The sequence below is a fragment of the Microchirus variegatus genome (genome assembly GCF_963457635.1).
Source record: "Microchirus variegatus genome assembly, chromosome: 2".
NCBI lineage: Eukaryota > Metazoa > Chordata > Actinopteri > Pleuronectiformes > Soleidae > Microchirus > Microchirus variegatus.
The window spans coordinates 12,753,570-12,768,500 of NC_139803.1; the positions used below are offsets into that span (position 1 = coordinate 12,753,570).

General features: G+C 40.0%; 1 protein-coding gene across 1 annotated transcript; it reads right to left on the bottom strand.

The window, feature by feature from the left end:
• Nucleotides 1-644: 644 nt before the first annotated feature.
• gdpd5a (glycerophosphodiester phosphodiesterase domain containing 5a) lies at nt 645-14,503 on the bottom strand (the record flags this gene model as incomplete). The annotated part of the gene is made up of 15 exons (XM_083910253.1): nt 645-736; nt 1,801-1,913; nt 3,112-3,126; nt 3,429-3,511; nt 4,292-4,439; nt 4,513-4,658; nt 4,979-5,200; nt 6,097-6,247; nt 6,409-6,491; nt 6,603-6,748; nt 6,878-6,971; nt 8,317-8,475; nt 8,562-8,655; nt 8,768-8,871; nt 14,387-14,503. 15 exons carry the CDS (start codon nt 14,501-14,503, stop codon nt 645-647), a joined length of 1,767 nt encoding a protein of 588 aa, XP_083766379.1.
• Between the last annotated feature and the right edge of the window lie 428 nt (nt 14,504-14,931).

Sequence of the window (14,931 nt, forward strand, 5' to 3'; positions counted from 1 at the left end):
CAAATCTCTCTTCAAATAGGACATCAGTGATAATAATAATAATACTAATAATTAGAAATGCAAACAATAAAATATACTGTTCATGAGTCCAAACTATTAAAACTCCTCTCAGAGGGGAAAAAAAAAGAAAAGTGGTATTTACATCAGTGTACATGACAGACTCCACACAGCTCATTACGTCTGTTATAAAACAACAGCAAAGTCAACGACGTGGAAGAAAACGGCGACGGCGAAGCTTTAATTTAATCAATGGACAGAACTTTGGAGAAGGTCGGTTAAACAAATCGACTGAACACAAGTTCTTCTTCATGGACTTGTGAATGTTAGCCCAATAATTACACACATCAGCAGATCCAATGATTTTTGTTCCATTCGCTCTATGAAGTAAGAGCTCCATTTTTCATAAATAAGGAGTTCTCTTAGGACTGTGGGAGGACGTACCTGCAGAAGAACATGCTGGGATCCAAGACCAGTGACCTTCTACCCATAAAAAAATACAGTGTATTAAAAAAAAAAAATACAACAAGAAAGTGTTAGATTGTACTGACAAAAAAAAAGCTGAAATACTCCTGAAATACAATAAAGTGGAATTGAAATACTGACCAGTCCATGTAACATGATTGTGCATGACTGTGCGTTTGAGTTCAGCGGCCGAGGCCTCCGTGAGAGTATCTGGCGTAGCCGTTTTCAGGATATAGAGAAAGTTCCTCAGTGCTGTTGAGCCCGTTGTCAAGTTCTGAAAAAAATGGACATTTACAAATGTTAGAAGACGCGACAAAAGACATAAAAAACTATTTACTAGTTCTTCTTTTTGAGTCAAGTTTGTACTCGACGACATCGTAAACTATCGTTCTATAGTGGAACGATGCCTACTCTGAATTTTTTACATTTTAATGAAAGGATGATGAAAGTGATGGTGTTTAAATATACATTTTGTAACAATTAACCAGAATCTTTATCTCATTTATTTTTCAGCTGCATCCACTCCAGAGAAAACTATCTTTAATTATCAATAGTTTCCTGGAATCTACACTAATTTCGTAGGTTTTCTGATGGCATTTAAAGAATGTATTAGCACTTTAAAATCTGTCACTACAAATAAGAGAATAAAAACTGTTAGAAGAGTAAATTCCCCTAAACACATACTGATTTATTTCGTTTTTATTTCATAGAATCTATCTTTACTTGACTTTATTCTACATAATTTTACATGTCTGTTTCTTATGTTTTCTTAATAAACAACAGACCAAAACACCAAATGTTAATTGTGAATAACCCAGTATTCCAATTTATCCCATTTCCTTAACCTCTGATAACATATCATGGTCATTTTATGATTTAAATATCATGCATTTATGTATATCTCCATTTAAAACTGTAAATTGTCAATTTGATATTATTAAATGTATAAATTCCTGCTTTATACCAGAATATTAATATTCCAGCATCAGGAGCTGCACATTCAAACAGGAGGGCACTGCAGAAAACTAAAGTGTAAAATATTACAGGGTGACTGCACTGTTGGCCATTTGTCGTCTGTTGTGGAGCCAAGTGAAGAGCGACAGCAAAAAAATCAAGCTTTATGGGCCGTCGATAAATTATCCGCAAAGTGTTCCCACCTTTTATTGCCGCACCTTTGTGCCTTAACTTCATCCTCTTGCAAATTTAATTAACACCTCGAAGCACACAATTTATGACAGAGTTCAAAAACACGGCTGATGCTGTTTCACTGTTAGAGAACAGAGTCAGAGTCCTGTGATGTCTATTATTTCTGGTGTGTGAATGTAGTGAAAGCTCCACCTGAGAATATGAGCTTCTCCTTCATGATGTTGACGTCTCGACTGGACCGCGGCACCACAGCGCTCAGCATGATCTGTTCTGGGTTGTAGTTCTGCATCCCGCTCATCCTCCACCTGTCAGGGTTCCACATGAAGCAGTGACTCAGCAGAGATATGATATGATAGATGGTGGTGATACAATTAAAATAAATGAGAACATCAGCAACATCATTATTTTCAGTGGTGATGTGATTACACCTGCACAATCTGGTACAAGATAAAACGTGGGTCATTCTGAACCTCAGTCTATGAACCATTTTTAAAGAACTGGAGTGAATCCATCAGTGAAAAGTCATCATAGTCGACAAGGTCTTTTTTCAAATGACTCCACTGACTACATGACCTGAGCGAGAGGACTATAGGTTTTTAATTAAATCAACCGACAGAGTATGACGACCAAACTGAGAGAGAGAGAAAAAAAAGTCATAATTTTATGAGAATAAAGTTTATTTTTTCATCATTATAAAGTATTTATTTGTGAAGCCCAAATCACAACTTTAATCTAAAAAGATTATGACTTTATTCTCATGATATTCTGACTTTATTCTCGAAACATTAGCGTTTGATTCTCATAATATCACAACTTTAATCTGGAAAGATTACGACTTTATTCTTGAAAGAATACGACTTTATTCTCATAATATTCTGACTTTATTCTCGAAAGATTACGACTTTAATATTCCGACTTTATTCTCAAAAGATTACAACTTTATTCTCATAATATTATGACTTTATTCTCATAATATTCTGACATTATTCTCATAATATTATGACTTTATTCTCATAATATTATGACTTTATTCACGAAAGATTACGACTTTAATAGTCCGACTTTATTCTCAAAAGATTACAACCTAATTCTCATAATATTCTGACTTTATTCTCATAATAATCTGACATTATTCTCATAATATTCCGACTTTATTCTCATAATATTCTGACTTTATTCTCATAATAATCTGACATTATTCTCATAATATTCCGACTTTATTCTCATAATATTCTGACATTATTCTCATAATATTCCGATTGTATTCTCATAATATTACGACTTTATTCTCATAATATTACGACTTTATTCTGGAAAGGTTACGACTTAAACTGCTTTTTCATGATTTATAATACAGCAAATGGATCAGTAAACATATCATGGTGACACACTGATAAACAAGAGGTAAACAGGTGCAGTGAAAGAATTGGACGTTAAAAACACAGCGAGAAAACAGAGAAATAGACAGAAAACAGAGACATGGTTCACAGTGGCAGCAGTTACCTGATCATATGAAGGCTGACAGATGCCAGGGGGAGCAGCAGAGGAAGGTTACATGCAGAGAGCACGGCACAAAGAGGACAGAGGAGAAGTGAGAGGTTAGAGCACAGAGGAGGAAACATTCAGAAGACAAAAAAGACAGGAGACAAAAAAGAAAGACAGGAAAAGAGCAGAATGAACACATGTCAGTGTAGAAGCAGAAGACAAGACAAAGAGACTTTGAAACAGCTGTGTCTGTAAAATAACACATTAACATTATTTACTATCTGCTAAAACATGAGAAATCTGTGACTTTATAGCGTCGTCCAAACTGCACTTACTTCTGGAAACTGAAAATCCCGATGATTATGGCGAGAGAGACCAGATCTGAAGAGATCCAGATGAAGTTGTAAGCGTTCTGGCTCTGCAGGTGCAGAAAGAGAAAAGAAATGACATGCAGTTTCCCGTTAGCGCCACTGGAGGTCGCCATCCACACACAGCAAACACACAAGACCATTCAACAAACAGCAAATATTAAGTTACACACTTTTATATCTTCAAAATAAGGTACTTTACTTCGGAACTTGACTATATATATGAATTTCTTGGATTTATTTTTCTATTATATGACTTTAGGAAGTCACCAGGTGAATGAAACCATGTGTGCTATATAAATATGTATGTAAATACAACATCTTTGCAAGTATAACATCTTTGTCCTTGTCTTTTTTTCACCACACTGAGCTTCCCTCATATTCATCTCTGTCCTTCCACCTTTTGCGTCTCGCTGGGCCCTTCAGTCAGTCTCTGTCCTCTGTCCTGCTGTCCTCTTGTCTTTCTGCATGACCTTGTCTGCACAGTGTGTGTGTGTGTGTGTGTGTGTGTGTGTGTGTGTGTGTGTGTGTGTGTGTGTGTGTGTGTGTGTGTGTGTGTGTGTGTGTGTGTGTGTGTGTGTGTGTGTGTGTGTGTGTTCAGGTACTACATGGCAGGAACTTGTCGTCCTTCTGGGGACAAAAAGCAAGTCCCTGTAACATAATTAGTTACGGTTTAAGGCGAGGACATTGTTGTATGGTTAGGTTATGCTACGAGTTCGTCGACGTAACGTCCTCTGAAGTCGTGTAAACCAGATTGTGTGTGTGTGTGTGTGTGTGTGTGTGTGTGTGTGTGTGTTTGATAGAGAATGACAGGAGGATGAGTTGTTTACCATGAGCCAGATGGGATAAGGCACCTTTCGGAGGACTTGAGGGGCATCAGAGGACACAGAAGGCACCCCACTACACCACAGGATGGAGTAGAGCCACGGCTCATTCACCGGGTACACGGTCACGCTCAGATTATTGGATAGATACTCTCTGAGGAAGGGAAAATAGTTCGTATTTATACTCTCTTTCACAAAATCATGAGCAATATAACTTTGGCTCTTACTGTATGTCTTTGTGGCTGGCCGTGCTATAGTGCAGGGTCAAGCTCGTGATTCCTCTCAGCTTCATCTCCGCCATCGACAGCTTCTCAGTGGCGGCCTGTGGAAGCCCTCGCACTCGTCCCCTGTCCGAGTCGGGGGTCCACGTCACCTGGCAGAAACGCAAAAACAAAATTGACAGGAAAATACTCTGATCAGACACAACGTATGTGCGTCATAGTGGGAAATGATGACAATTTTACAACACAAAAGGTGCTGTTTGTAGGAACAAGGAGGATTTAGCATAATCCATCTTTCTTATGCTCTAGGTCCTAGTTTTAATTCATGTTCTCCACAGTGTTTCTCAATGTAAATTACAGTAAGCTGTTAATCTCCTCAGTTACCACTGTTTATGTACAATACTAACTATCTACAAGCAGCACCTTGAACGTGGTCAAAGGAATATTTAATGAAAAGCCTTACAGTCCTCACCCTCTTCTGGGAAATGCCTGCCTTCTGCACAGCCCACAGCGTGTCCATGAACCAGCTGCGGGAGCGCGGGTGCTCCGGCGGGGGCTTGTGGATGTTGAGCAGCGCGGAGCTGTTGGCTCTGGCAGCCAGACGCAGCATCTCCACCAGGGTGCACACCGTCTGGTTGCCGATTCTGCTGCGGTCCCTCGCTGACAGGGCTCCCACTGTCCAGTAGGGGTCACTCTGGGAACAGATACAGAACAGAACAATACTGAAGCTGCTCTAATTATGAACGCAAACATAAGCTTTTTGCACATTTTTGATAAGTCTTCACAGCTAATTTGACTTGTTTTGAATGTATATCTTCATATATCTTCACAACCATACAGGGTCAGGGGCAAGGTTATTATAGTTTATGAAAACTAAAAAAAGTACACAAAAATAAAATAAAATAAAATAAAATAAAATAAAATAAAATAAAATAAAATAAAATAAAATAAAATAAAATAAAATAAAATAAAATAAAATACTACAACTAACTCAGAGTGGAGTGAAACTATGCTTGGTTTTCTTGTTTTTGAAATTTTAACATTTTGAAATTAAAAAAAATTCAATTTTAAATTTAAAAAAATGTAAATTTTAATTTTTTCAATTTCAAATTTTTCAAATTTCAAATTTTTCAAATATATGAAAAAATATGATCTCAGAACATAAACATGCAAATGCAAATATTTCAGCTGTACTGCTGTTTGTTATATGAACATTATTCCTGAGTCTCTGTGACATATTGGGAGGATTTTATGGCCAGTTCCTTTAGATTTATTAAATTATGCACCTTTAATACTTATTATGACCTTTTTGCATCTTGCATACTCTATATTACAAAAATAAAATTGAGCAAACCTGCTCTAAAAACTTATTTAACTCACTAATTTTAAAAAGCAAAAAATCAAAAAACCCAATAAAAACTAAAACTAATGAAAAATCCAAGACTATTATAAATTCGGTCAGGTTCAGAATGCCAAAGATCACAGGATTTGACATAAAATCATAATTTTCTTTCCCCAAAAGAGTTAAAGCTGTTAATTAAATGTCAAGAGAGGTCTCAATAAACACAGACGTTTGCCTGACGTTCATACCTCCAAAAACCACTGGCCTGCATTCAGAGACCGAATATCTGTCCAGTTGAAGAATGAAGCGTCATAAAACTGTCTGGCTGGAAAGACCTTCCTGACGTCCGTGGTCCTCCTCAGTGTGCGATCTCGCATGAGGAACGGAACCCCGTCCACACTGACGAAAGAGACAAAGAGGGCACGTCTTTTCTCTAATTAAACTTCATTATTGGACCAAAAATACTACATTTCAGCTTCAGTAGAGAGCGCACACACACACACACACACGGAAATCCATTAAATATGAATAGGTCAGGAATTAAATGTGTGATTAATAACCTGATGGTGACGTCGGCCTCCAGGGAGCTGGCTCCGTGCTGCAGGGCTCTGTTAAAGGACACCAGGGTGTTTTCTGGAGCCAGCTGGAGCACGGAGAGAAGACATGATTATTATAATTATGAAACAACATATAAAGTAAAGAGAAACATATAAAGTAAAGAGAAATTGAGTCTGTGGTGAGTCTGGCAACTCACCACAGGAGCTCCCCGTCGACCAATGACAACTGGTCGAGGTCTGAGGCCGTGGCGGTCCATGACGCATGGGCAGGTGAATGTGAGCGGTGCTAAATAAACAGCCAGGAGGATGAGGACGTAGATGAGCAGCACCATCACCTGGAAATCTAAGGAGTCATTGAGTCGAGTTAGTTCTATGTCATTGTAGTTTACCGTACAGGAGAAGTAATGCAGCCATCTTCATCAGCCCTTATTTCTAACTATAAACAGAGATGAAGGGAATAATGAACACTTACTGGATCTCTCTCTGCGGACCACATACGCAGCGACCAACCAGCTGATCGCTGTGACTGTTACCAAGGCACCAATGTGCAGGAATGGTGCTGTGGACTGGACAACAACAAAACACAACAAATAAAGAGAGGCAGTTAATTCATGCTTATTTATTACAGAGAGGAACAGATTGTTAAGACAATAACTGGATAATAAATACATGTCAGTTGAAATTGTACTGTTTTATTGCTTACCTGGTTATTTATTTCTGGTTTATATTTGTATTGCAATTGTTTCTACTACACTTTGGTCTTTTAATGTGCTATAGAAATACTTTGTGTATTAAAATTAATACTAATATATATATATAAAGAGAGAAAGAATGGAGCAGTTCTATACATTTAAAGGTTGTTCTTAAAGGCCACAGTATACTTCTCCGACTGCGTATTCTCGAGCCTTCATACTTCTCCGTCGTGGTGACGGATACGCACTGCAATTTCCCGCCCGATCAGCAGGGGTCGCCACGCAAGGTTGTTGTGCTTTTGGCTACAGTGAGCAATGGCGTCCGAGAGAGAAAGACTGTTGTTGTTGTTTTTGCAGTGGAATAACATTGAAACAGTGGCCGTTTCTCACTTTTCTGTGTCACGGAACGCAGTTTTAAGATAATTTGAGGTGAGAAATTAGCCATTTAGAGTCCAAACATGTGCTGTGTGTATTAAGATATGACGTATTTATAGTTTGGCAGCGACGTTGTCGGCGGTGATCAGCTCCGCCTCTGTGGACGCTCGGTGCGCACTGTGAGCCGGCACAGAGCAGCGTTAGCTCGGCCTGTCCTGAGGACCAATCACAGCCCTTGCTGTCTCCATCGTCCCTTGACGGAGTGACGGACACTTAAAAAATATTTTGTGCAGGCGGAGACGATGCAAAGGGCTCTGCGTAACCTACGTAGAGCACTTTACGCAGGAGTATAAATTGGGCTTAATCCATCGTCAGTTGCAACAAGTAGCATACAGGGAAGCAGGGTATAACCTGGAAGGATATGGGGATTAGAGATGCCTAAGAACGGGCTCGTCCGGGATTTGAACCCGGGACCTCTCGCACCCGAAGCGAGAATCATACCCCTAGACCAACGAGCCACATGTACCAGCTCAAGTAGACAAGATTTCATTCAATATCATTAAATTAGCACTCTGAAATTGGATTAAATTAACTTGAGTGATGAGATGAAATGATTGACTCACTCTCACAGCTGTCTGTACAACACAAAATGCACAATCAGCAGCCAGTTATCTTAGCTCAGCATAAAAGACAGAGACGATTCATCAGCGAGAAGCAGTGCTGAGGTCAGCTTCACGACTGCGGATTTACAGGCGATTGAATGAATCGACGTGAGAGGAATACAAAACCTCTTCTATAACATGTAAGAAAAAGCAGGAAGTGTCATTTTTGTTTCTACACCCACCTGCAGTGACACAAGCAGGATGTCCCACTCGTCTCCCCATATGTCATCAACAGAGACCACACCAGAGATAGTGGTGAGCAACGTACCCAACACTCCAATCTTGTGAACCCAGTAGAGGTTCAACTGCTGGCCTAAGGAAATGTGGAAAAGAGCTAAAATCTACAAGCAAAGACACAACCAGGATTAATTGAGTTGTAGATTAAATAATAAATACTCCATTTCTGCAGTTATATAAAGACAGTTACCAATAAAAATGTAATGTAGCTGAATCCCACTGTGGTGGACGCGAGGATGGGGATGGTCTCATCCCTCCACTCTCCTGAGCGGTTGTATACTGACCTGCAGAGAGGGAACAGGTTACATAGTACAGACTCTCTTATGGAACATGTACTGTATGTGTGTCTCACACAGTCACAGACGACAGGGTGAATAAAAACTCTCACTCACTCACCAGTTGAACTCGTTGAAATCATTTTGAGCCACCAACCAGAAGTAGGCCCAGAAGAGAAGCAGAAGGAAAGACGTGCACAGGATGGTGAACCATGCACACTCCCACTGTCGAGGAAAAACACTTTTTTAATTTAAAATATTCATATTTAAAGCTGTTTAAACAAAACTTTTTCGCATGTATTGAGGACATTGTCTTGGTAACAACACACAATTCAATGAAATTTCAGAGATGATTTAGAGAAATTTCCCCTGCACTCTTAGAAATAAGGGTTCCAAAAGGTTTCTTCTACAAGGGCCTGAGGTTCTACCTGGAACCATTTGCTTCTGAAAAACCCTTTCCCGAAGAAAGGGTTTTTCAAGGGTTCTTGGTAACACTAATGGTCCCAGTGAGAACCATTTTGATCCAGAGAACCCTTTAAAACCCCTTTCCTGAATAAAGGGTTTCAAAAGGGTTCCAGGTGGAACCTTTATAAAAAAGGTTCTACCTGGAGCCAAAAAGGGTTCTCCTATGAGGACAAGTCGAAGAACCTTATATGGTTCTACTTAGCACTTTTCTTTCTAAGAGTGTGGACATCTTAAGTACATGAAACAAGTTTGTCTGTCATGCCGTAGACCTGATATGAAAAATGGACATAGTCCTCTAAAGAACACTGTTTGAATGAAGGTCTATGGGAATATGGTCTACTTATACCATCAAAAAAAGTCTATGGTTAATGGTTTCAATCACTAGTTTCAAGTGTTCCTCAATAGAAGGTGACGCCAATTTTGTAAACGATGTTCCACTTTAGAGGGAAATAGACTGACAAAATAGGGCAGATAGGAGTGGTTCACCAGGGTGATTGACAGCTGCTATCATCCAATGAGAACCTCCGAACTTACAGTTGCAAAAACACCAACATGGCACAAAACAAATTGTGATTCTGGAGGCTTCAAAATGGAACGCAAGACTCTGACAGGAGACAGGATGTTGTTATGCTATTATTTAAATTATTTCCAGGTACTCCTGCATACTCCATACCAGGAAGTAAAAACAAGCTCTTTCCATGATACAATCCTAGGACTATTCGGTTAGATTGACTCAAAAACACCATTCGCTAATTCCATTTTAAACTATATAAACCTGTTTTTTTACTTTCTCATTGTATCAACGTACAGTTCCCGAACTTGAAATGTGGGACAAAGGTATAATAGAGAGCATGTGCACCTCTCAAGGACTCATCCCTTCAGCGGTTAACGGGATTAGCGGCTAAGACCGCGGGAGGGGAGGTGTGGAGTGTGTGATAGGCCCGGTTGACACATCCTGCTGAGCACTGATCAGCTTTTGCAACACACTGCGCCTGAACTGTGCCTTATATAAGAGGTGGGGAGATAATTAGGTGTGTGTTTGTTCGTGTTTATGTGCGCGTGTACGGGTAAAGAGCAAATGGCCTCACTGATGAAAGGCTCGTGAAGGGTCTCGCTGTTTTGTCAGGAGACGTCACTAATATGTAAATGAATGAGTATGTGGTAGGGAATGAATAGAATCGGGGGGGGGGGGGCTTTTTTTAATTGGTTTAGCAGCTACCTGAAGGTCAAGTGACACTGAGCCAGAGTCACGTTGACACTTGCATGCACGCAGACCAAAGACCGGTGAGGATATTGACCTCAAAAGGTCAGCTTCATAGACCTTCACAGATATGTTTCAAGTGCTAGTATTGGAGAATACATCTCAAAACCACAATGTAATGTAGCACATTTTTGAAAATGTCATCTGATTATTCATTTTCTTTCCAGTATGTTGTTTATGGTAGATTAGAATATTTAGATCCAAACTAGCAGGGTCAGAGGAGGTCTTTGACTCTAACAGGTGAAGTAATCCCCGGCTGAGCTTCCATCCCTCCATTTCTCCCAGTGCAGTCAGTGCCTAACTTCTGACAGCGCTCGTAAATCCTGATCTATGTTCCGACTTCACCAAATTGATGAAAACCCTCCCTCCTGCCGATAAACACCGCACACAGCGGCCTGTGTCGGACAAGGTCAGTGTGGAGCGCACTGATGGAGCAAATGCATAAACACAGGGAAAGAACTTACATTATAAAGACGAAATAGAGAGTAAAGTCGTAACATTATGAGAATAAAGTCGTAATTATTGTTCAAGCTAAATCTTGAATCTTGTTCAGGGCGAAATTGACTATTACTGTGTAAAATTTCAAGTAATTCCAAGATACTTTTAGGTGTTTTTTTTAATAAAGTCAGGTCACTGTCTAAGTGCATCAGGGCAAATGGATCATTTCCTGATTTTCAAAAAATCATTACAATTATTCCTTAACCACTGCTTCCCTGACCCTCTTGTTAGAGTCCCTGCTAGAAAATGACATTCCCAAACTAAATAGAGTAAATCTCTGCAGTTACAAGCTCTATGTGGATTATCTTATCAAAATACAGATACCACTTGTGAGATTCCACCAGAGGTGTAAGTTTCACTGTAGATGCCACTGTGTCAGAGTAAATGTACATGGAACACAGCATAACTGAAGCATTTTTTTCTCTCGCCTAAAAAAATATTGCATTTTAAAGCAAATATCACCTTAAAAATATGCAGTAGGAGCTTAAAAACACATGAAGGTCATGTAACAACATGTGGACATGAGCTGTGCAAAGTCTGATGCTGCTGAAGTGAAGCAGATTGAAATTACAGAGGTTTTAGTAAAGAGATGTCTAGGCGTTCTCTCTTTTGGCTCAGCTTGGCACCATCTGTCACTATTGGTCCAATAAGAACTTGTTTTGAAAAAAAAATATGAAGTACGAAAACTCGCTGTAAATCGATGCTTCCTGTGCAGTGGGTAATAACAACTCTGTGACTCTGCAGCACCTTCAGTTACGCAGCGCCATAGCTCTGGCTTACCTTGGTCAATTAGGGTGATTGACAGCTCGTTTTAAACCTCTAAACCGGTAGAATCAGACCTCGGTCTCCAAATGCGTCTGAATCACTTCATTAGCAAGTCAAAAGGACATAAATGCATACGACGCATTTGTGCGGACATTCGCCCTTCTCTAATCAGGACAATCTAATGTCGCTCTGTAATGATCAATCAGACCGGGATTTGTTCCCAAAGCATGCTGGGAAGTGTAGTTCTTCATTAGAAGTGGTTTTGTTCCGGTGGAAATAACTTGTTTTGATAAACAGCAAAGGTAAGACAACATTTCTGCTTGTATTTCTTGAAAATCAGTTGTTGTTTTGCTCTTATTTTGGGGCTGGATCCGTGAATCTTGGTCATAAATTCATGACAATTAGGTTGAAGAATATTTTCAACAGATCCTTGTTCAGGGCGATGCCGACTATAATTACTGTGCACAATTTCAAGTCAGTAATATTCGCAAACCTCTTAAGGAATAATTCTAATTAATTTTAGAAAATCAGGAAATGATCCATTTGCCCGGATCAAAGTTACATTTCGATCTGGGCTTCACAAATAAAGAAATACCGCATTATCTTCAGCATCTGGAAAGATTGTGAACCAAACCAAGTTTGTTTTTGGAGGAAAATGGCTGGTAGTGGTCGACTGCATCTGTGTGCTGCTGCTCTTTAATAATAATACTTTAGATAATGTTGAAAAATAAACGTTATTCTGGTTTTTCTAAAGGTTCCACCTGGAATCCCTTTGGAGGGGTCCACCAAGAACCCTTTCAGCACCTTGCAGAAGGACCCTTTTGGAACCCTTATTTCTAAGAGTGTAGAACTGAATTTAAGTTGTTCAAAAGCCCTTTTGTTGCATATTTTTTAATTTTACAAGTTGCAAACAGTGGATTCCATATTTCCACATCTAGCGGACATGAAGCAACAATAACAAATGTTTCCTGGTCACTAGATTAGGGGTTAATATTCCCGTTTGCTCACCATCTCTACAGAAATGGATGCATCTCTTTACCTGCTAAATGCTCAACTACTGTGCATGCAAATGTCAGCAAGTGGACATTCCATGCAAATTCCCATGCAAACTCCCTGGTAAAATCTCCAAAGCGGCACAAGCTCAGGTGTAAATGTAGCAAGAGAGAACTCTGGATAAGAGATTATCCAGACTGCTGAATGTCAGGTGTCACCTGAGATTCTCCCGCTGTGGACACATCTCACTGTGAAAGTCTTCTCCTCTCTGCGTCCGTTACGTAGCAACGTCTGGACAACGTCCAGAGCCGATTCTAAAGACATTATCCAGGGTCTGGTAATGGCTTTTGTCTACTTATATGGTATTGAACAGACATCAGAGCCACAAGGATACATGCAACCGTAATAGTACAGTGAAGGACAAACTAAAGTGTGTTTCTCACTAAAACAGGATTATTTTAAAACATGAACCCACAAAATCAAAGCCATTAATCCCATGACGAATAGTAGATGGTAACAGAAGTGTTAAAGCAGCTTTACAGCTCCATGCAAACAAACTGTATACACCACAACATGATGTAGATGTAGACTATGAGATGGAATGTACTCTCACATCACCGTGTTGCAGTGTAAACAGACAGCATTTGGGTGCACGATGAGCAGCCTCTCGCCTCGCCTGTCTCTTGTATGGCAGCTGTGCGCCTGATTCACACATTCGGTCAATGGAATCGTTTATTTTCTGAGCCACTGGCTCTTTGTGATAAGACCTCCTGCCGCAGTAAAATGTGTCTGCCCAACACAGCAGCTGGTCATCTGGATCTGATTTACACATTCAAGCACTGAGCTGTTTCTGTTTGCTGCAGATCAGAAGGATGGTTCTAGATACAGCTTTGAGATACAGCTTTTTGGAATTTTAATTGAGATTCATAAGGGTATTTCTAAAGTAAAAAGACCACCTCTTAATGCAGTTATTCGTGTAAAAGTAATAATCTCAGCTGCCGAGCAACCACGGGCTGCCAGTTACTTCAAAAAAGGAAACCTAAAAGACCTCGGTTTGGTTTTGAATTTCAATGTAGTAACCGTTTTTGGCCACATTCTTACATATGGCGCCTTTAACACTCAATCTTAACCCTCGATCTCAAAAATGCGCGCTCCCTCTAGTGCAAGTGCTGTCCCGATTCTCAGAAAAATTAAGTTGAGGGGCAAGTTTAAGGGCTGTATCGCCCTCAATATTGAGATTTTCTGAGCAAGGGCTACCCAGAATGCAATGGGAGCAAGGGCTACCCAGAATGCACTGCGTGTTTTGACATAACAAAGATGGTGTTGAAAGCAAAACGAGTATGCTACAAATTAAATATTTTCATTGTTAATGGAGATATAAAAATTATGAAAACCATTGTATTATCTTAGTTTAGGCCCATTTTATTGATTAATTACGTCATTGTGGCGTAACATTTCTTTTTTATTTTACGATCTTTTGTCAATAGTCTTCTTCTTTTTTTGGAGTTGACAAACTGGACGCAGCTTTCACGTTATTCTGCCCCCCACAGTCTGAAGACGTATCTGCATTTAAGGGGTGTCCCATTTCTAAGTGACAGAATAACCCTCAACACTTGGTTTTAAAGGCCAGTTAAGATTAAGGGTTGAGCTTGAGGGTTAAGATAGGAATTGGAATTGGCCCTTATTATTGGCCACATTATTTTGACACTTAACATACAATAAAGCAAAGATCTGATTAGTAAACCTGAAAGTTCTTACCTTGGAGCTGTCCTCTTGGGAACGCTGGTAGCGTTTCCAGCGGCAACCATAGATCCCAGTGACAAAGGAGACAAAGACCTGCTTCTCGTAGACCTGTAAGGGTTGGTGCTTCACCATGCTCCTTCAGCCTCAGTGCACCACCAGTCCGTTAACATCCCACACAGGACTGGGAAAACCTGTGCACAGGAACAGAGCACGGTGTTACTCAGCGGGACAAATCAGCCTCATCTCGGCACATGCAATTACATTTGTCGTCAACACGCCGAGTCACGTCATGCCGCCGAGGTGTATTTTTACAAAACACAGTGAACGTGTCGTAAGCCCTGAGGCCTTGTTTAGAGTCACAACACCCATGAAAGGAAGTCAACACGTGATTCTGTCGTGAGTCATGTCTCAGACATTGACATAATAACATGTTTGACAGTCAGCCCTCAGCTATCTGAGGATTTATGACGGAGGGATAGCGGTAAATAGGCACTTGTGTCTATAGGTGGAGGTTCATCGTGGAACAAAAAGAACGCAAACAGTAAACAAAAAGGACGTTT